The sequence below is a fragment of the Diaphorina citri genome, unplaced genomic scaffold, assembly GCF_000475195.1.
Source record: "Diaphorina citri unplaced genomic scaffold, Diaci psyllid genome assembly version 1.1 scaffold310, whole genome shotgun sequence".
NCBI lineage: Eukaryota > Metazoa > Arthropoda > Insecta > Hemiptera > Psyllidae > Diaphorina > Diaphorina citri.
Window position 1 is genome coordinate 151,523 of NW_007377745.1, and position 22,530 is coordinate 174,052.

At 38.9% G+C, this 22,530-nt stretch overlaps 3 protein-coding genes across 5 annotated transcripts in view; all 3 read right to left on the minus strand.

Annotated features, from left to right (window-relative positions):
* The window catches only part of LOC103507389, a 17,895-nt gene extending 2,706 nt beyond the window's left edge, over nt 1-15,189 (minus strand). For both annotated transcript variants that reach the window (XR_003391002.1, XM_026822264.1), the window contains exon 1: nt 14,952-15,189. Coding sequence is in view for 1 of the 2 variants with exons in the window: in XM_026822264.1 (XP_026678065.1) it covers nt 14,952-15,185 (234 nt within the window). In the remaining variant the exon portion in view is untranslated. The remainder of the gene's footprint in view (nt 1-14,951) is intronic.
* LOC108252163 lies at nt 8,399-10,064 on the minus strand. The gene is made up of 3 exons (XM_026822263.1): nt 9,797-10,064; nt 8,930-9,088; nt 8,399-8,632 (listed from the first exon to the last, which is right to left on the minus strand). Exons 1-3 carry the CDS (start codon nt 9,867-9,869, stop codon nt 8,424-8,426), a joined length of 441 nt encoding a protein of 146 aa, XP_026678064.1. The 5' UTR covers nt 9,870-10,064; the 3' UTR covers nt 8,399-8,423.
* LOC103507388 lies at nt 13,094-14,390 on the minus strand. 2 transcript variants are annotated; one of them, XM_026822265.1, is made up of 3 exons: nt 14,082-14,390; nt 13,468-13,693; nt 13,094-13,378 (listed from the first exon to the last, which is right to left on the minus strand). In XM_026822265.1, the coding sequence occupies exons 1-3, from the start codon at nt 14,140-14,142 to the stop codon at nt 13,267-13,269; spliced, it is 399 nt and encodes a 132-aa protein (XP_026678066.1). In that variant the 5' UTR covers nt 14,143-14,390; the 3' UTR covers nt 13,094-13,266. The 2 variants fall into 2 exon arrangements, with proteins under 2 accessions (XP_026678066.1, XP_008470076.1); XM_008471854.3 differs by having other exon boundaries at nt 13,094-13,302; nt 13,392-13,693; nt 14,082-14,388.
* Nucleotides 15,190-22,530: the final 7,341 nt, after the last annotated feature.

Consider the following 22,530-nt stretch of genomic DNA (forward strand, 5'->3'; position numbering starts at 1 on the left):
CATGAAAAAATTCGGGAGAATTTTGAAAAAAATCACGGACGAATTTTTTCTAGTTTCAGACCGTCGAGAAGCATAGTCCCCACCCGAATGCCCACCCCCGGACGATGACTTTGTCAGCACACTGAAAAGTTCCGAAAGGGGAGGGGCTTGAATCAGAATCAAGTGGGGGAAATTTCCCCTGCGCATGCGCTAATACTTTGAGCTTTGGAGCTTTCTAGACGATGCTTCGAAGAGCTTTTAAGACGATGCTTGAAGTTGAAGGAGCTTTTTATACGATGCTACTTTTTCTCAGTGCAAAGGAGCTTTTAACACGATGCTACTTTTCCTTAGTGTAAAGGAGCTTTTAACACGATGCTATTTTTTTTTTCTTTCTTTTTTCGACTTCCGACATTTTCTTTCTCCATGACAGGGGAACCTAAGTTGTATTCGACCAAGTGAACTTTAATAAGTGCCTTCTTTTTCGTATAGCTGGAAATGATACAGCTCTATTAACTCTAGTAAGTTAGGCCAAATACCTACATAGTTGTACAGATAAAAAGTTAAAACAATAAGGGTTGATTAGTAACTTTTTTCCTAGCAGTTCAGTGAGATTTGACTTGGGTTCGGATTTTCGAACCAAAAGTGATTCAAGGAGGCCATTACAACCAGCTTCCGAGGCTGCAGAATCCCCCGATCATTTCATCAAAGTCAATAGGTAACACAAAAAGGAAAAACCCTGAAGATTATAAAAATTTGGGCATGAAAAAATCCCTCTTTGAGAAGGCACAAATGATTCTGAAGGCAATAGATACATAAGCTCCTGGTAAGCAGCGATTGTGGCGGTATTAGATCCGTAAGTCCGTACAGGTTTAGAGTTACCAGGTAGAGAAATTGAATTTACTTGTAATGTTCAGTACATGAGTGTATTAATAATGTTGAATGGAGTCATACTCAGGGTTTGTACAATGTAATATCTCGATATCTCTACAATGAAATTTATGATTGATTTTGTTCAATGTTTATATAATTTACTATTCTTAATGTTTATTGAATGTAAATGCATTAGTTATTTATTTTAATTAGAATGAGCGGAGAACTGCCTACCTCGGAACATAATGAATGTTCATTACATTACAGGCGAGCTGGTATTTTCTTTAACTTCAAGAGGTTTGTTCCTATTACCAAGAGGCAAATGGGTTGGGCACTAGAATGCTCGGGTGGTGTGAATATTGAGTAGCATTCTCAGTAACTGTTTCCCCTCCACTCCTGCAAAAGTTTTTCTATGATTGGTCTGTGTTATCATTGGGGAAACCATTATCTGGACAACAGTCCCTTCGTAATTCCAGAGTGTTCTATTCTGTGCTATGTTTTTGAAATCCATTTCAAGTCCTTTTCTCCACTATATGTTGGTAGAAATCTTTGGTAACTCAATTTGAAAGGAAACAAATTGAGTGGAACAAAAGCTTCATCGGAAATCGAGGCACTCGAACAAAATGCTAAAAGATAATTTGCAAAGTTTCAACTCTGAACGTAAACCTTGAAATTTGCCGAGCAATTTAGTTTCCAAACCGACCCTCCAAAAGTTCATTTTGTTTTTATCTATCATTACACCGTGGAAGCGTTATTATTTCATCAAGTTTTCAATTCCAATATAGACCACGCCCCCTTGATTATTCAAAGTTCAGAATAACATATTGTGTCGAACATAAAGGTTGAATAAAATAAACTATATAATTTTCCGAGGCAAAAGTTTAATAATATTAAAATATTATATAGAATTATTTTTATCAGTGGAACACCTGTCTTGGTTCCCACCATTAGTCAATTATTTATTTCCAAAAGTCATTTGTGTGCAGTAAGGTAAGGGTAGTGGAGGGGACTATTGGGACGATTGATTTTATTCCATGGAATCAATCGTCTTCATGAATTCTTTGATAATGGTACTATGCTAGGTATTTTAGGTATTTTTAATCCTTACCAACATCAACGATATAGAAGAGACTTCATTCAGACTGGGAAAGGGGGTGGCGGGTTAAGAAATTTTAGACTGGCATGTCCCATGTCCCACTGGCAATAAACTCATTTAGCGGGTTGACGTTAACAATTAGGTCAAAGGGACACCCTGTAATTATACCGCACGTTTCTTGCAGAACACAAAACCATTCCATTCGTTATACAGTCCACAGTACCTACATGTCTTTTAGTATGTGTGTCTTGGTGTATTTTAAAGTTTAAATTTTATTATTTTCAATTTGCAAGTTAATAATAAAACATCATGGAAAATGAACAATAATAAATTTTAACGACAAAACCGCCATAATTAAACTTAATGGTTTTTCCTATAATCCTACGTATACGAGCCTGCCAGGGCGGTAGTTAGGCATTACGGGCGAACTAGTAGGTACCCTCATTCGGGGAAAATAGGGCGGGATAGAATAGAATAAACTTTGTTCATCCCGCTGAGGGAGGACTGGAAAGTTCCTTTACCGCCACAGCACCACAGATATGTACATAGCCACATAGGTAGTTAACACATACTGGAAATAGGAATTGAACAACGAAGGAATCATTCAATTACTCGTTAGCTTATTAGAAGTATCATACGTCATATCCCTATCTTAGTCCACCCCTGTTCTGTATACCCCGAATACAGAGTTATACGGGCATGATATAAAATAATACTTATGAAATGAGAAAATTTTCTTATAAAGAAGTAATTCCGCCGAGTTTTCACGTATACATTTTACTATTACGTACAATATAAAGGGGGGGGTTTTAATTTAAATTGTAGGTAGTCGAGAATATTATCTCTCTGCGGACTATGCGAAAGGGCATACATACATTGGCAATTGAATTTTATGTGGATAAAAAGGCCTGCTGGTCTCATAAAATGTTAGAAAGTTCAGAGGGGTTTTCCAAGGGGTCTGTTGTAATTTTATTACGAACATCGTTTATGTCCTACTGAGGCTAATCGGGATTAATGTCACCTTAGCGGTTTGCTTGGGATTCTCTAAAACTAGATTCATCTCTAAAACTTGACCTGAGGACTATATACCTAATAGTTTTCCTGAATACCAGCCTAAAACACCGTTCAAGAAATCAACTCTAATGAAAAATGAAATTTAAAAAGACATGCATCAATTACCTGAACTGCCGTCGGCCGAAGGTCCCAGCATATTGTGCACGCGGTTTGCATACAGAACGAACGTCGGATAGGGGATGTCGTACTTCCTAGCGGCCTGCGACAGCGAGAGGCCCTCCTTGAGAACGCTCAGTATGGCCTCAGCCATGGTTTCCGGCCGCCAAGACTTGAGAGGCCCCCGCTCTCGAAAGCGCAAGTTGTGGACGAGGCTCTGGTTCGTGTTCCAACACTTCTGCCACATTGACTGCAATTGATACTGGTAACTATCGGCTGAGGACAGAAGAAAAATGAAGAGATCATGAGTGGTTAATTGAAATGTTCAATGTAATGAGTAGGTACAGTGCAATAGTCCTAAACAAAAATTGAAGCGGCACAGAAGGGATCAAGAAGAGACCGCCTTAACAAAATAATAAGTAGGTAACGCACGCATTTTCATGCCTCCGTGAAGGAAGATAAGAAAATTAATACCGTCACAAAAAGGCTGGGAGTCGAACCCAGCACCTCCTGACCGAGACACAGGCGGTTAGTTCGATTTCTGAGAAAACCGAATGAGTTATATCCTAGCGAAATGGGAAGGAAGAAGACAAAAAATATGAGTTCATTCTGTTCATACACTTCATACTTATATACAGATAGTTGACTTGAAAAACTCGGATTGAAACGCCTCGAAGGTCCTACATCTGGTCTACCTGACCTACCGCGTTGCCTGGTGGTATAGAAAACAATAGCATCTTCTCTATTTGAATAAAATTCTTAATACTAATTAAAATACTAATAAAAACAATTTGTTCCAACTCGTAATTTAACAGACAGGGTGGTTCAAAAGCAAACGCTGTACTTTTCTGATTTTATTTGGGGAGTCATTTCAAACGCTCTGAATTTATCTGGGGAGATTCCAAATTTGTTAGCTGTCTATTGGTTGACAATTCGACAATAAACCCGATTGGTAGGCAGTAAACCTTGTACTCAAGCTGTTGATTTTTATTGCAAGCTATTGGCGGTCTAACAAATCTTCTACTGATGGGTAAGCCCGTAGATTTTCTGCCTTGACCCTTAGTACCTATAGTTCGGAGTTAGGTGTACCTGTACTGTACCGGAGGTTTTCCAGGCAAACGAAAGAGATCTCTACTCTACATGACGAACTTTTGGAGCTAGTTGAAACTTTTGAACGAACACGTTGAAAACTATACAAGGTAGGATAGGTATTGGTATTATAAGTAGGGCCATCGGCTTTAATAAACGCCCTTGGTCACTCCGACCTGGTTAGATCTTTTGTGACATTGGTAGATAGGTATACTGGTACCTATGTATGTGGTAGGTAGAGGTACTTACCTACAAGGTAGGTATTAATTTATTAAATTAAGTAGCTAAGTACAAGGTCGGTGTCCACCCAACTCGGTATAGGTACAAGGTACGTATTAGGTATCTACCCAAATATTTACAAACTTTGATCCCCCCCTGTATACTTGATTGAACCGCCATGTGTGCATATTATTTGAATTGCCTTGATTCTCCCATCTCCTATATTCCTCTGTATACATTATTCCATATTATTCTCTCTCGCCCTATGATGCATCTCCTGCATTGGAATATTCAATCCAAACATCCGAATATAATGCATTGTGTGGATGTACCATGTACCTATTACATACCCAAGTGTATAGAAAATTGAGACTACTAGCCAGCAGCGCAGCGGCTAGGTAACTCGACTTTGCCAGCGTTAATTACACCAGTCCCAGCAGGGCGGGAGACAGACAACACAAGTTGGCCTTTGTGGGGTACCTCTATGGAGTCTATGGACTTGAGGGGGATGATCACCCGTCCAGAGAGAGGCCACCCAAAGTTCAACTTCTGCTTCCGACTTTCCTGCTTTAGCGACTGGTATAACCACTATTTTCGTAGGTACCCCCAGAAGCACAGAGTGCCTTGCTCGATATTTCAGTCGGACAATATTACATACCCAAGTGTATAGAAAATTAAGACTAGCCAGCAGCGCAGCGGCTAGGTAACTCGACTTTGCCAGCGTTATTTGCACCAGTCCCAGCAGGGCGGGAGACAGACAACACAAGTTGGCCTTTGTGGGGTACCTCTATGGAGTCTATGGACTTGTGGTGGACGATCACCCGTCCAGAGAGAGGCCACCCAAAGTTCAACTTCTGCTTCCGGCTTTCCTGCTTTATAGCGACTGGTATAACCACTATTTCCTGCTTTATAGCGACTGGTATAACCACTATTTCCTGCTTTATAGCGACTGGTATAACCACTATTTCCTGCTTTATAGCGACTAGTATAACCACTATTTCCTGCTTTATAGCGACTGGTATAACCACTATTTCCTGCTTTATAGCGACTGGTATAACCACTATTTCCTGCTTTATAGCGACTGGTATAACCACTATTTCCTGCTTTAGCGACTGGTATAACCACTATTTCCTGCTTTATAGCGACTGGTATAGCCACTATTTCCTGCTTTAGCGACTGGTATAACCACTATTTTCGTAGGTACCCCCAGAAGCACAGAGTGCCTTGCTCGATATTTCAGTCGGACAAAGAGGTCCGGTCTCTCAATTAGAAAGCAAAGGAGATAAAGGCTAAATCTGAGGTTTGTCCAAGTAGAAAATAAATACAAGTACCTAAACCTTAGCAGATATACATAAATACAATGACGTTAAAACCTCTATCAAACAAGTAGAACCATATTAACGAAACCATACGAATAAACCTACTAAAATATAAAATGTAAAACTATTCCATTCTTTATTCAGCTACAAAACACCGAGGTCAAATTCTTATACATAAATACAATGACGTTAAAACCTCTATCAAACAAGTAGAACCATATCAACGAAACCATACGAATAAACCTACTAAAATATAAAATGTAAAACTATTCCAGTCTTTATTCAGCTACAAAACACCGAGGTCAAATTCATTGAACAAACTAGTTACAGTTCTTTTTTTTATCTTTCAATTAAACTAAATTGAATAAAATAATATTTTATTATGCCATCATTTTATATTAGGTACCCAGATATGAATAATAAGTTGTGCATTCAACGTTATTAATTTTCAAATAGCAGAATGAAACATTTTTTATTGTTTGGATCGACTTCAAAAAATATGAATTTTATATTGAAAATAAGAAAGTAGGTAATGGTACCTATAGGTAGGTATAAATACTGAAGTACTGAAGGTACTCATATACTTTTGCTTCGTATTTGCCTCATAAAAAAAAAATAATAATAATAATAAAGCTAACTTTAAGCCCTATAATATTTTGGTGTGTTACCTATGCAGGTATAAGTAGGCTTGCCAAACGTCCCGAATTGGCCAGGACAGTCCCGAATTTCAGGGGGTGTCCCGGCGTCCCGTTCAGTTTTTCATTTTGGGGCCCAAATTTGTTAGCTGTCTATTGGTTGACAATTCGACAATAAACCCCATTGGTAGGCAGTAAACCTTGTACTCAAGCTGTTGATTTTTATTGCAAGCTACTGGCGGTCTAACAAATCTTCTACTCATGGATTAGCCCGTAGATTTTCTGCCTTGACCCTTAGTACCTATTATAGTTCAGAGTTAGGTGTACCTGTACTGTACCGAAGGTTTTCCAGGCAAACGAAAGAGATCTCTACTCTACATGACGAACTTTTGGAGCTAGTTGAAACTTTTGAACGAACACGTTGAAAACTATACAAGGTAGGATAGGTATTGGTATTATAAGTAGGGCCATCGGCTTTAATAAACGCCCTTGGTCACTCCGACCTGGTTAGATCTTTTGTGACATTGGTAGATAGGTATACTGGTACCTATGTATGTGGTAGGTAGAGGTACTTACCTACAAGGTAGGTATTAAATTAAGTAGGTAAGGTTGGTGTCCACCCAACTCGGTATAGGTACAAGGTACGTATTAGGTATCTACCCAAATATTTACAAACTTTGATCCCCCCCTGTATACTTGATTGAACCGCCATGTGTGCATATTATTTGAATTGCCTTGATTCTCCCATCTCCTATATTCCTCTGTATACATTATTCCATATTATTCTCTCTCGCCCTATGATGCATCTCCTGCATTGGAATATTCAATCCAAACATCCGAATATAATGCATTGTGTGGATGTACCATGTACCTATTACATACCCAAGTGTATAGAAAATTAAGACTAGCCAGCAGCGCAGCGGCTAGGTAACTCGACTTTGCCAGCGTTATTTGCACCAGTCCCAGCAGGGCGGGAGACAGACAACACAAGTTGGCCTTTGTGGGGTACCTCTATGGAGTCTATGGACTTGAGGGGGATGATCACCCGTCCAGAGAGAGGCCACCCAAAGTTCAACTTCTGCTTCCGGCTTTCCTGCTTATATGCGATTGGTATGGCCACAGTTTCTGCTTTTGACGTATGACCAATTAGTTAATCACTTCTGCTAGTGATATACCACTGCCCTTTATCGACGTTTCCTGCTTAATAGCGACTGCTACCACTATTTTGGCTTTATGCGACTCGTGTAAGTCGCACTGTATTTCCTGCTTTAGCGTATGGTATACCACTATTTCCTGCTCTATAGCGACTGGTATACCACTATTTCTGCTTTAGCGATTGGTCTACCACTATTTCGTAGGGTACCCCCAGAAGCACAGAGTGCTTTGCTCGATTATGTCAGTCGGAAAATGAGTCCCGTCTCTCCGATTAGAAACGCAAGCGATAAAGGCTAACATCTGATTATGTCCAAGTACGCGATATAAATACAGATACGCGTAAAGCTTAGCAGATATACAGATAAATATAATGACGGATTAAAACCATCTATCAAACCAAGTAGAAGCGATTTTGTTCGCGGATTTGGCGATTATGTTCGCAAGTTTCGCGATTATGTTCGCGGGTTTCGCGATTATGTTCGTGGATTTCGCGATTATGTTCGCGGAGTTCGCGATTATGTTCGCGGAGTTCGCGATTATGTTCGCGGATTTCGCGATTATGTTCGCGGATTTGGCGATTATATTCGCGGATTTCGCGATTATGTTCGCGGATTTTGCGATTATGTTCGCGGATTTGGCAATTTTGTTCGCGGATTTCGCGATTTTGTTCGCGGATTTCGCGATTTTGTTCGCGGATTTTGCGATTTTGTTCGCGGATTTCGCGATTAGGTTCGCGGATTTCGCGATTTTGTTCGCGGATTTTGCGATTATGCTCGCGGATTTCGCGATTATGCTCGCGGATTTCGCTTCTCGTTGGTATCTTGTTGTAGCGGACAATAGGAGGGAGGTATAGGGTGAGGAAAAAGGAGGTACACGCAACAAGTTGGGTTATCAAAGGAACAACGTCTTAGCAGCAGCGCCGAGACTGGACAGGGTTAGAATCACAATAGACACAGAGGTACTAGAGCTGGAATTACACCCATCTTCAAAACACTGGCATACTAGCTGCTCGTGATCATCATCAAATGAGGTATAGCATTCCTTGGGACTTTTCTGATAGCCACACTTCCGAATCACACGGTGCTCGTCATAGTCTTTGACTGAAATCAAATACAGACATTTTTTTTTTTACACGGGATTAAATCCTATTTTTACATTTATTTATGGAACAAATACAATATAAACACTAATACAATAAAAACAAGGAGAACATTTTCCCTTGAAAAAGTCTATGGGATAGACGAAACTCCGAGTCGGGATGAAAACCAACTTGTAAGTATCCATTAATTAAAATAACCTAATTAAAATAATATTTACAAAGGATGTCAAAATTAAATAAATTCATTAATAACGGTGAGAGCTAGTTATTATTAAGAATGAACTACAAACTCACTCACTATATTGTACGATTTTCCTGCAGAAAGGTCTCTCTCCAGTTTTAAGAGAATCGTTGCATTTAACACTGAACTCCTTGGCTTGAGTGTCATTACGCCGGAGATACTCGCAGTAAGGGTCCTTACGAGAATTGCACACAAAACAGTTGATGGCCTCTGTGTCTGCGAAATGAAAGGGGGAGAATTATCGTACAAAAATGCTTCTACTCAGAAACCAGAACTGTCAAAAAAAAAAAAAAAAACACCTCTGTGGCTAAGTGATCAATAGCACTGATTCTCAATCCGAAGGTACTGGGTTTGAATCCCGGCCAGGGCGGAAATTTTCTGTCCGAACATTTCCGTTCTTGGATAGGCGTGGATGAAAAATAATGTGCCTTGAAGTGCATATTGCGAAAACAGTTCCAAGGTACAATCTAAAAAAAGAAATAGAAAATCGGTTGGTCGGTCGAAAAAAGTAAAATCCTCTCCGACCGGTATTCGAACGGAGAACATCCAGGTTGAGAGGTAGTGCTCGTTACTATTCGCGCAGAGACAAGAGGTTGTGGTTCTTTTTTCCGAGGTTTTCAACGTCTATGTAAGTGGATCAGTGGGAAGGATAGGAGAAAAGTCAGTGGGAAGACGAATTTCTTTTTTGAAAAGCCTAGAGAATGGTCTAATAACTTTAATATTGTATGAACTTTAGAGCCGCAGTCTCTAAAGTCATGATAACCATGATGTTAGCCAACCCCCGCAACGGAGACGGCACCTAAAAAAGAAGATTAAGTGGAAATGGTATTTACCTTATATAACTTGTTAGAAAGTTATCACTTACACTAGGTATCATATTATCTTGATTCCTAATTCTCTCATCAGGTCATTACCATTACCTACCTGGTACTTGTATTGAAAGGAAACACAACATTAGTGATGGCAGTGTGATAAGAAAACTGTTTGAAGCGAGCATGATTGGTTTGTAAAATATTCGAAATACCCAAAAAAAAAAAAGATTTGCAAAAAAAAAAAAAAAAAAATTTTCCTTAAAAAACGAACTACACAAAAAATTTTCAAAAGCACTAAAAGGGGATTTATCGAAAGCACGGAAAAGGAATTCGATCACTGCACTGAATTCGGTAGGTATGAGATGAGATCACTTAGTTGGGAAGAGACTTTTTTGAAGACTAGTGGTAAATGTGAAGTTTTTCAACGCTTTTATTTCACAGTATAATAAGTTAATAAAAGCTAATAGGTATCTATGTAAGGGGAGTATTCAATGGGGCAGATGCTTTGTAGTCGACCTTTTAAATGTGCAGTCCTCAAAAGTATTTTTTGCTTCCTAGAGGAAAGTTTTGCCTGCGGCGTAATACTCGGTACCCCTAAAGGCTTTACCCCTCATTTTTATAAAGGGTAATGTTTTTACCCCTGAAACATTGAATTTGTTTTTGCCAGCATCGGTAGCTTTATTATGGTCAAAGTGTTAGACTCAGTGACAGTGAGTTTGAATCTAAAATGAGATGTGTATTTTTATCCTCACTGATTTAAGAATTTGAGTACCTACAATATTAGTACTTCTTGGGATAAAAGCACTTGTGGGCATTTAAATGATATGTTTTTTGTCCTGAAATGAGAATTTTTCTGCTCATGCCCCCTTGGCATAAACCCTGGCTACGGCCTTGTTTCGAGTGTTAATCGTAGGCTGTATAGGTAGGTTTGAATGAGAGTGAGCGAGATGAAACCAGAATTTTGTAGATAACAGATTTGACTATTTAACTAAGCTGTTAGATCCAGATTATACAGCATTGTAATCTAATCCCTTAGATCCGGATAATATCGGTACATAATTGAGATACGGTCTACTTGACTGTTCGGTGTCGTAGCTATGGTATACCTATGTCAAGTTCATTATTATTGAGTTGTTCTTTCTGTATTTATTTCGAGAAATACCTACCAACTTTGGAACCTGGGGATTGAATAGATCAGGTGCCAAAAAAAAAAAATATTATCTCGGAATAGTTTTACATTACTTCAAGGTCAGAAAACTTCTATCCAGCCGGGATTCAAACCCAGTTCCTCCGACTTTTCAGTCTTTTTCGTATTGTTTCCAATATTCTTCTCTCTTCTCAATACTTCTTCATTCCTTATCTTGTCTGGCCGCTTTATGTTCTCCATTCTTCTCCACAGCCACATCTCAAAACTCTCTAGATACTTCTCTTCTTTCTTCCTCAGTGTCCACGTTTCGGAATCTCCTACCACTATGTATGTAGGTCGCTGTTCAGGAGCTTTGATACCTATAGCTACTTCGTCATTTATCCTACTGGTATTCTTTGGGGAAGAGTCTACAAAACTCGTCTATCATAGACTAAAGCAGATTTTCCTAAAACGAGCAATACATATGATAGATGACAGAAAGCAAGCGTAAAAAATGACATAAAAAAAGTCAAAAGGTACCGGAATACCGGATCGAACCCTGATCCAGGACACAATCTAAAGCTATTAGCTATCAGTGTCGTTTGGTACCTATAGTGTTATTTGAGCATTGATGCATTCATTAAACGCAAATGCTCTTACGAAGTTCCACACCAATAGGACCTAGGAAAAGCTCCTCTTTTCATCCCATACACCGACCTAATACCTAGTACCTAACCACTTATCTATATAAATAAAATTGTAGATTTGTCTGTACATTGCTTAGAATCGTGAAATTTTTAGTTATTCTTACTCCTTGACATGGGGGCGTCAGGGCCGTTGATACACGCGGTGGGTGTGTAGAGATCTTGAAGACACTGTGGGGAGAAGAGAGGGAGATTCTTTTAGATCAGGCTTGTCCAACCCGCGGCCCGCGAAGGCCCGCCTAAAAAAATTAACGAAAATGAGAAATAACAGTAAATATACTAACGGTGGTGATCCATTACTGGTCTTGCAATCTACCGTAGCGTAGAATTTATCATTATCCGTCTTGACTACCGTATGACATGTCTGACCGTTACACTGCGCATGCGTCACGCTGATAAAGTTCGCGAATGTTTCTCCTAGATAGTTGGGTCGAACTTTGCCACAGACTTGTGTTGCCTGTGTGACGCTGAATGCTTGGCAGGAGGCGCTCTTGAGAGATCCTTCAGTGTTCTCACATAGGTGAGCTAGATCCAGTAGGACAGCAGTACTGTTGCGTACCGAGGTACCTGAACCAAACACTCCATCTGAAAGTCAAATGAGTAGTTCAGAGCTCCATACATTAATCCAAGTCGTGGGTTAGATCGAGCATTTGAAAGTCAAATGAGTAGTTCAGAGCTCCATACATTAATCCAAGTCGTGGGTTAGATCGAGCATTTGAAAGTCAAATGAGTAGTTCAGAGCTCCATACATTAATCCAAGTCGTGGGTTAGATCGAGCATTTGAAAGTCAAATGAGTAGTTCAGAGCTCCATACATTAATCCAAGTCGTGGGTTAGATCGAGCATTTGAAAGTCAAATGAGTAGTTCAGAGCTCCATACATTAATCCAAGTCGTGGGTTAGATCGATCATTTGAGCCACAGAAAAGCTCATTCTAAACGTTTTGTCAGCCTAACTGACAGATTACCTACGAGTATGTTGTTATCTACAAAATTCTGTATTTAGTAGTCTGACTCTAATTTAATTTAAATCAATAATAGAAAAGCTACAGTTGACTTCTACGTACTTACCAGTGGACAAAATGAAGGAGACTAATATCAATAAAAGATTTCTAGTTATCATATTGATACCTGCAACACCGATAATAAACTAATAAATTAATAGTGATGCTAAACAGAGGACGCGGATTAGAGTCAATAATGTATTAAATCCAAATACTTGTAATCATGCAGAATCAGTTGTTTTCCATAAATCAAAGCTACAGTTGACTTCTACGTACTTACCAGTGGACAAAATAAAGGAGACTAATATCAATAAAAGATTTCTAGTTGCCATATTGATACTTCCAACACCGACTCAATAATAGATAATAAACTAATAAATAGTGATGCTAAACAGAGGACGCGGATTAGAGTCAATAATGTATTAAATCCAAATACTTGTAATCATGCAGAATCAGTTGTTTTCCCTCAAGCAATAATCAGTTTAGTTGTTGAAACAGATGTGCCAATATAGCGTCATATTATGATAAATACTGTAGAAATCGTGTACCACGTTTTAAGATAGGTAATGACAACTAGCTAGGTACGTAACATGAATATGACGTGAATTTTCAGCACGCTTCAAGTTTTATTATTTGAAATTTCTCACCCAGGGCGATTTCGTAAAGACAATGAGGTACTATCCGTCAAACGCAAGTTATAAATACCTGCCCTTCTACCAGTACGTATGTACATATACTTCACCGTCACGGATCAAAAATCGAAATACACGCCGCACATACATGAAGCCTGATCCCCGGCGGTCTGATGGCAATCTACAACAGCGCGCAAACTCTCTGCATCTGTAGCCACATCTACATGACATGTCTGTCCATCGCCTGATCCCCGGCGGTCTGATGGCAATCTACAACAGCGCGCAAACTCTCTGCATCCGTAGCCACATCTACATGACATGTCTGTCCATTACATTGTACATGTTTGATTTGCGTGTAGCGCGTGTAGTACTTTTGTCCGGAGTGCGATTTTACATCTAAGCCGCAGGAGGATGTTGCTTGTGCTACGGTGAAAGCAGTGCATGACGCAGTGTCTACATCTCCGGCGCGCGGCGCGCAGAGATTCGGCAAACCACCCACAGGCTTCGTGACGTTATGCAGGAGTATGCCCTGCGCATGCGCTGTGCCTGAAAGAAAAATACATGGGAGCTCGTAATCAGGCTGAGATCTATTCATCTAAAACTGTAAATTAGTCTAAATAATCAACTTTTCCCTTTTACGTTGTTTTACTAATTTTGCAAGTGTGAGGCTGCCTCTGCTTCAGTTGCTAAGGTTTTATCAAACTTTTCAGGTCTACCCTGTTCACTGGAATCTCAATTAGCTCCTCAATTATCCTCAGGAGGTTGAGTGCATTCCGAAAGGACCAGGATCATGTGATGTCCTTGGGAGTCACCCGTCCTGATACCTGATAACGTACAATGTTGCTTAACTTCTGATGTAATCCGTCAGAACTGGTGGATTAAACGTGTAACCAAGGTCGATAAAGAATTTTCAGGATTGGGGGAAAAAACTTACCAATAAGAAAGAACACTGAAATAAACACAGGACACCATGGGAAAAGAATATCAGGAGCCATTACGGAAACCTCTATGTACTAATCTTCCGGGTATAATTCAGATTTATCAACGAATCTGGAGAAACTAGAGACTCTGGTGATGCAATAGATGAAAATAAAACAGGAGCTACTGCTAAAATAATAAAAATAGTAACGTATTAGCGCAAACTGTTTCAATAAAGGTGTTCTAGGGAACACCATGGGGAAAGAATATCAGGAGCCATTACGGAAACCTCTATGTACTAATCTTCCGGGTATAATTCAGAATTCAGGTTTATCAACGAATGGAGATCTGGAGAAACTAGAGACTCTGGTGATGCAAGAGATGAAAATAAAACAGGAGCTACTGCTAATCTTTCTTTTTTCGACTTCCGACATTTTCTTTCTCCATGACAGGGGAACCTAAGTTGTATTCGACCAAGTGAACTTTAAATTCGGTCAAAAATGGCTGAATCAATGAGATTGTGAGATTTTGCTGTGTTTACGTCCAAAGCGGAATCTCATTGGTTCAGCCATGTTTGACTGAATTAAATTTCACATAATCGAATACAACTCTACGTTAAAAGTAGATATTATGTATAAAGAGTGAATGAGTTAATAATTTCAGTGGACTACTCAGTCAATGAGTCAGAGGTTGTGGTTATGTACCGGGTTGAGATGAGCTCGGACTAGGTGAGACAGGACATTGTTTCTACAGTTTGGAATGGGAGTGGTAACTGAAAAACAAGGCAAATTTACTAACCTTGCCTTCCCCAACCCGGTACATAACCACAACCAGAAGTAACTCTTCAGTTTCTTATAGGAGTATACTCGTAGGTGGCTGGACTTACCTCGAGGTTATTATTGGACACGGGGCTAGGTGGGGGTGACGTCGAGTCATCCGGTGACTGGATGGGCGTATTGAACAGGAGGTTCGCCCCAGAGTTGGGCCCACCATTCTGACCCAGATGATTGGCCAGCAGACTCAGCGTGGGGTCCGTGTTGTGGGCTGCGGCCAGCATCTGTTGTCGGAGGCCCTGGGCTACGGCAACAACGGCCGCGGCTGCAGCAGAGTTAGGGGACATGGGGGCCCGTGGGAGTCACCCGTCCTGATACCTGATAACGTACAATGTTGCTTAACTTCTGATGTAATCCGTTAGAACTGGTGGATTAAACGTGCAACCAAGGTCGATAAAGAATTTTCAGGATTGGGGGAAAAAAACTTACCAATAAGAAAGAACACTGAAATAAACACAGGAAACCATGGGAAAAGAATATCAGGAGCCATTACGGAAACCTCTATGTACTAATCTTCGGGGTATAATTCAGGTTTATCAACGAATGGAGATCTGGAGAAACTAGAGACTCTGGTGATGCAAGAGATGAAAATAAAACAGGAGCTACTGCTAAAATAATAAAAATAGTAACGTATTAGCGCAAACTGTTTCAATAAAGGTGTTCTAGGGAATGAGGAAAAACTTGACAATACATAAAACTGTTCTACTAACATCGATGCGATAGGAAAATAGACAGTAGGTACTAGATCTACTAGGTCAGGCTTGTCCAACCCACGGCCCGCCTAAAAAAATTGAACGAAAATGGGAAATAACAGTAAATATACTAAATAAAATAATTAATGCATGAAAATTTTCAAATTTATAAAAATTATCCCAGTTTACCTTCCAAATTTCATAGTTAGTTTCTAATAGTTACCATCAAACGCAATGCTGTACCTAATATCATAATGGCTTACCTAATATCGGCCCGCCAACTCTCTACCTTGGTCTCTTGCGGCCCTCGGGTGCCCTAAGGTTGGACAACCCTGTTTTAGATCAATCGCTTATTGTGATCGACAAAGCGTCGTCTTTGACAGGAGTTTAACTTACAATTTTTCTGGACTTATACCCTGGACTTCTAAGGTTTGACCAAACCAAACTGGTACGTGCCAACTGTAAGTCCAAGAAATTTTTAAGTTAAGTGAGTGTTGGCAAACCAAAAATGTCATTTAATTCATTTGACAGGAGCTTTAGCAAACAGACTAAATTAGGAAATCTCTGGTTTGTCCGTTTTCAATTTTCATCTTTGTAAAGCAAAATGCTAGGGCAGTCACTCCTCTTCTATTTTCCCCCCTTATTACAATTGGCAGGATTTTTGACTGTGTAGTCCTATCTGATCTACGTACGAAGTACTTGTTAACTTACCGACAGTCTAGGATATCCGAAAGCCAGAGGTTCGTCCTTGATATTCTGCGGATCTCGGAACACCACGGCCCGTATGACATTCTGGATATGCTCCTCCGGCCAATAGCCCAACAGGATCCTCTGCGGCCGGCCTCGGCCTTTGGGTCGCAAATCTGTAAGGGCAAGAAATACTGTTCTCATGAGTTAAACTGACAGTCTTTGTTCTTAGTAAGATGCAGTCTTTGAACTTAAGATACCGCGCTCCCAACCTGTTTATTCAACAGACCGTGTTAAAAGTGTACGCGATAATTGCGTGATGTTCGTACATAGGCAATGATCTGTCGAAATTCGTGTGTGCGGGACTTTGGTAAGAGGTAGGGTGTAAAAGTTTAGGACTTGATGTAAGTAGATATATTTAGCCTAGCCACCATAAACACAATGTTACATAGTTGGGTAGGTAGGTTGTTTTACTACAAGGTAAGCCATACCGACAGTCAGTATACTACTTTTCCTTCTTTCTAAAACCTCGTATACCCGTACCGCGTTACCATGCATGAATAATAAAATAGACAACAATAATGTATCTAATTAAATTTTTTATGAGAGATACTTAATAGGTAAAAATAAATAAATTCAAGCGAGTTAATTAAAGATATTAATTTATTAATAGGTATTAGAGGTAGTTTAGAAAAACGAGGAGTGGGAGGTTCCTAATTACTTTATTTATTTAAATTGCAATACATAAAATATAATAGATATTATTATGACACGACTACACCCTTCAGTCCCTAGTTGAAACTTCGGATAGTAGGATACCTTGGAAAAAGGAAGCAGAGGACCAACTGATGAACACAGTGAAGCTACTACGAGCAAAAAGGGACAGGTAAGTATCTCGTTTAATTATACCGCTTGAATAGAACAAAATATACTTTATTTATACCTACTGCCAGCATAGGACTTGAAAGTTCCTTTTTCTTCCAGAGTCTAAACAAGGTCTTTAAATAAAACTGTGCAATAAAAAGAGTAGGTAATAGGAGCAAGAGAAACTAAAGTAAAGGAAACAAAAGAAAGGACTGGAAAGTCACAGTTGGGAAATCGCACGGTAAACATCAACCATCTACCAGCAGGACTGAAGAGTTTCCTATTACTATGAATTACGGCAAGTTTCCACCCAATTGTGCAAATTTATGTGATCTACGTTCTAATGTGAAGTGGCTATGGGCTGGGCCCGCCCTTTTGGCTTAAGTTCTTGGCTAATAGATGGACAGCCAGTAATAGACATCATTCAAAATTGAAAATGTATGAGGTGGTACATGCCTCTCTACGCACTACCCAAGAACCTACAAGGATACAAAATTTCTATTTGGGAAATACCATAATGGGAAGCCAGCCTATTTAGCTTGGAGGGTAGCGCGTCTGCCTTGTAAGCGCTAAGTCGTGGGTTCGGTTCCCGCGCGGGGCGGAGTTTATCCTAAACAGATAAGGTTCGATCTCGGAACGGCTGGCTCTCTTACCCTGCCTTCCTGGTAGTATAAACAGGGTATATTCTATTCTGTTCAACTAGCATTAGGGATAGGGATACAAGTTTACCCTACCTAACAGTCGATGAGGTGAACATATATGTACATCCAAAAACTTGGGAGATGGTTTCATTTGACCTCAGAATTTTCTTCTGGTTCCTAGGTGTATATGTAACATAACTATTAATAAAAATATCAATGTCCAACCTAATAATTACAATTCTGATCTGAATTTAATCGGAGTGACTTTCTGACCTCCCCAAGGTACAGATTTGGTCTCGAGGAATAATATTTTATGATGGAATATAATAAAAACCATAAGGTTAACCCCAGCCTATAGCTTATCCATCTAACATTTTAATACTGACCATAAGCCATAAAGATCATATAAAAGTTAAGACCAGAGTTGAAGCTGTTCCTCATATTAAAGATCACTTGGAGATCATAGCAATCTTCTCTTGTGATTCAACACAATATTCAAGTGCCCATAAGTATCAACCCTAACATCGTATCTAGCTATCAATCCGAAGATCTTATCTGAATGATAAAAGTGATGAGTGATAAGAATCTGAATGACAAGTGCCTTCTTTTTCGTATAGCTGGAAATGATACAGTTCTATTAACTCTAGTAAGTTAGGCCAAATACCTACATAGTTCTAGAGATAAAAAGTTAAAACAATATATAAGGGTTGATTAGTAACTTTTTTCCTAGCAGTTCAGTGAGATTTGATTTGGGTTCGGATTTTCGAACCAACGCTGTTTTCCTTCTTTCTGCTCTCTCTTCTTTATTTTTATTCTTCCAGATATTTATTTTCGTTTTTTATTTATTTTAAAGAAAACAAAAATGGTCCATATAAAAGTAAATAAAAATTCAGAGGGTGTTTTTCTGTTCGACAGAAAACAGATCATGGTATTGTGTGTGTATTGTAGGATGCTATCTATGCTTATGTTGTTAGGTAGGTAGGTATACCTACTTCTCTAATGTAATTCCTAATATCTTGTGAGTACCTAGTACCTACATAGAACAATAATAACACCATGTTCTATAAACCTATATAGTTTCTACCAAAGAGCTGAACGTGAAAGAGAAAAAATGGCATAAGGGTGGGTGGGCTCCTCTTTTCATCCCATACACCGACCTAATACCTAGTACCTAACCACTTATACATATTATGTATGTACTACTTATTGTAAATATGGATAACCTAAAAAACTATAACCTTATCTGAAAGACTACATACCCGTACCTATCTACCTACGTGTATAAAAAAGAAGTATACCCTAATATTAATTTTATTCACAATTATTTACTTATCATTAATAATAGTACAAATTAATTATTCATTGCTGAGTTCAGTCAAGTGAACATAATATACATATGTATACCGACCTACTGTTTGCTAGTTATGATGCAGTGACACGCATGATGTTCTACAGGGTTTAAAAAATGCTTTTAAACCTAGGTTGGGTAGGTCCTTAATATTTAGTTGTTGTAGCGGCTTCAGCTGTAGCCGAATGGTGATGAGGTGATGGCAGAATAAAGAAAAGATATCTTTTTCTTTCTGCCATACACCGGGGTGATAGTCTTTAGCCATGTTTATTTAATTGGCTCGTCCTGAACCGCAGTCAAAATGGTTAGGATTTGTGCTTATTCTTTTGCTTGGTGCTTAATATTTAGTCATAGATGCATATCTAACTACATTTTTTGCATTAAATGAATCAATGTTAGCCTTAAATTCTTGTCACAAAAACTGTTGATGTCGTTTTCCCCACTTAATACCCATGTAGGTACACCTGGATAAATTTTATGACTTGACTTACACTCGAACCACCAACCTCCAGATCCACCGTGCAAACCACTATACCACTGAGGTTGGTTCATTTTAGTTAATTTTAAATCACCTTTTTACTTATTTTTTAAAAAAGAAAATCCGAATAAAAAGCGAAACCTCTGAAACACTATGTATAACAATAGGCATAGTTTCCTACCTTGTGTAGACCCTGTACTAAAAAAACAGGAGGCATAATTATAATAAAATGATAATTAAAAATAAATAGAAAAAAATGTAGATATTAATAATAATTACAATACACGTGTACACCATGTAGGTATACCTTTTTATTGAGGTACCTACTTACCTAGTTAATTATCCAGGGTCTACTTACCAGTACCTACACGGGAATTTCACTACTTAATGGAAAATTTACTGATAGTAGGTATCTATTATGCATAAGTATTAAAAACATGATGAAGTGCCTAATTCTAATATATAAAAATGAATGTGTGTGTGTTTGTTTGTTTGTTTGTTCGAACTTTATGCCTGGCCAAACCGCTCATCCGATTGCTATGAAACTTTGTCAACTTATTGCTTGCACTAATTTGGCAATTATGTTCGCGGATTCGCGTCCCGAATCGACATTTTGGATATTTGGCAAGCCTAGGTATAAGTCTACAAAGGTACCTAGCACACAAAAACGGTCCATTTTCAAAGGACTAACCTATAGGTAAGTAGGTACAAATTTCTGTGGTTTTCAGCTTTCATTTTCAGAAGTAAAAGCCGATTAGATGCAGACCGTGACACACTTTTCTAGCACACCTACCTCAAAGATATTACTTTAGTAAGGAAAAAAATACGTATCTACCTAATAATTAATTTTTAAAAAATATATAATTAGATACCTAATATTTTACCTAAGTAATTAGCTTTTTAAATATTTATATTAGATATTTTTTTTTTTATTCTAACTATGTAGAATGTAGATGATACCTAACAGTTGTAAAATAATGAAAACCTGTGCACACGCCCAAAGTTCTAGGAAATACCTATGTGTAAGGATTTTCCAGGAACTTTAGAGATGCTGACAGATTACTTGATTGAAAACTCGAATATCTTTGTGAAGGTCCATTCTAAAGAAGAACTATCAAGTTCTAGTGATTGTGGTGATAACAAATTTCTTAAATACTTATTAAATCCTCAACTTAACAGTACAGTTATTTACGTAGACACCTACTCTACCCATTCTCAATACTGATGTTTAAATCAAATAAACAGTGAACAATGATACATTTATTAGTACCTCTATATTTGTTATTTACATTATTTATCTAAACACATCTAATATTAATAGAGGTAGCATATTTATACCTATATATCCAGTTATAATAATACAACCTGTAGGGCAGGGATTCCCAATCTTTTTTGTACCGTCATCTGAGGTGACTTTGCACCTGCCCGGGTGACTTTGCACCAACTCAGTAAAATGTTTTGAATGCTGAGAGAAAACAACCAGAACGAAATGGGTATTTTAAACCAAAAAGGGAAAAATCCGAAGGTACGCGGGTTCGAGCCCAAGCCGCGACACAGAAATTGTCATTCTTCCTGTCATACCTTGACCTACATTTCCTACCAGGCAATTTCCACCATTTCATTGTACCTACACCTTGAAGTAACTAAACTACGAATCTTTAAAAGTTGTTCACTTGTATCTAGATCTACATATTAAATTTATCGAATTATCGATCCCTCAAGTGCAATTCCACTCAGACCCCTCCCTCTCCGATTTATTTCTCAGAGTCAATGTCACTTCTAAGGAAGAAATATGACACTAATTCCTATTTATAAAATAAGTACACAATATTGGAACACCTATGGTAACTAAGTAGGTACCCATCTACATAATATGTAGGTATAATATGAGCTAAGGATACAATCCCTCTTGTTATTAATCCAGCGTGTTTAATGTGTTTAAGACGTTTAGAGCTCCTAGCATACGGGGAACTTCCAAAGTGCCTCTACGGAACTACACAACAACCGGCTACGGCTGTCAAATCAATCTTTCCCATTGGCAAAACTTTGCATGAAAACTTAAACACACAACCCAGGAACAGGGACATTGTGATCAATCAAAATAAGTACCCATCTGACTATGTCATATATGCTCCGTCTTCAAACACACTACCTTTATACATGGAATAAAATCAGTACCCACATAATATGTATAGCAGGGCCGTATCCAAGATTTTGTAGAGGGGGGCGAGGGCCAGGGGCCAAACAGTGATGTACCGGGGGGTGGATGCTCCAAATTTTCGGAGACTCGCCTACAGTAAAGGAGAAAAATGAAGCTCGAGGGGGAGGGCCCGGGCCCCCTCGCCCCTCCTAAATACAGCTCTGATGTTTAGGCTCAATGAAGCTAACTTGTCTGCGTAGTACATGCATTGTAATATAAGATTATATTATAAATTGTAACACAAGATTACAAGAAATATACACGCCTGTACTCATTCATTCATAAAATATTAGTGTATGGTTTCCTTATCGGTAACATGGCCGGTCGATGGACTCAATGCTGGCCGTCTAGTCTAGGGTTCGTAGGTTCATGTCTTCGCGTACTCAAGGAAGAAAGGACACATGGTGCAAATGGCACATCCACTAACTCTGGGAGTCTGAGCACTGGATAGTACATCAGCCAAGTTCTCCTACCAATTCGTAGGTTCATGTCTTCGCGTACTCAGGGAAGAAAGGACACATGGTGCAAATGGCACATCCACTAACTCTGGGAGTCTGAGCACTGGATAGTACATCAGCCAAGTTCTCCTACCACTATGTATGTAGGTCGCTGTTCAGGAGCTTTGATACCTATAGCTACTTCGTCATTTATCCTAATGGTATTCTTTGGGGAAGAGTCTACAAAACTCGTCTATCATAGACTAAAGCAGATTTTCCTAAAAC

Coding starts and splice junctions, on each gene's coding strand:
- LOC108252163 (XM_026822263.1), bottom strand. CDS start 9,869: ATGCTCGCTTCAAACAGTTTTCTTATCACACTGCCATCACTAATGTTG. Junction 9,089..9,796: donor CCTTTCAATACAAGTACCAG/GTAGGTAATGGT, acceptor TTCATTTCGCAG/ACACAGAGGCCATCAACTGT. Junction 8,633..8,929: donor CAGGAAAATCGTACAATATA/GTGAGTGAGTTT, acceptor ATTTGATTTCAG/TCAAAGACTATGACGAGCAC.
- LOC103507388 (XM_026822265.1), bottom strand. CDS start 14,142: ATGGCTCCTGATATTCTTTTCCCATGGTGTCCTGTGTTTATTTCAGTG. Junction 13,694..14,081: donor TTCAGTGTTCTTTCTTATTG/GTAAGTTTTTTC, acceptor TTTTTCTTTCAG/GCACAGCGCATGCGCAGGGC. Junction 13,379..13,467: donor GTACAATGTAATGGACAGAC/ATGTCATGTAGA, acceptor CGATGGACAGAC/ATGTCATGTAGATGTGGCTA.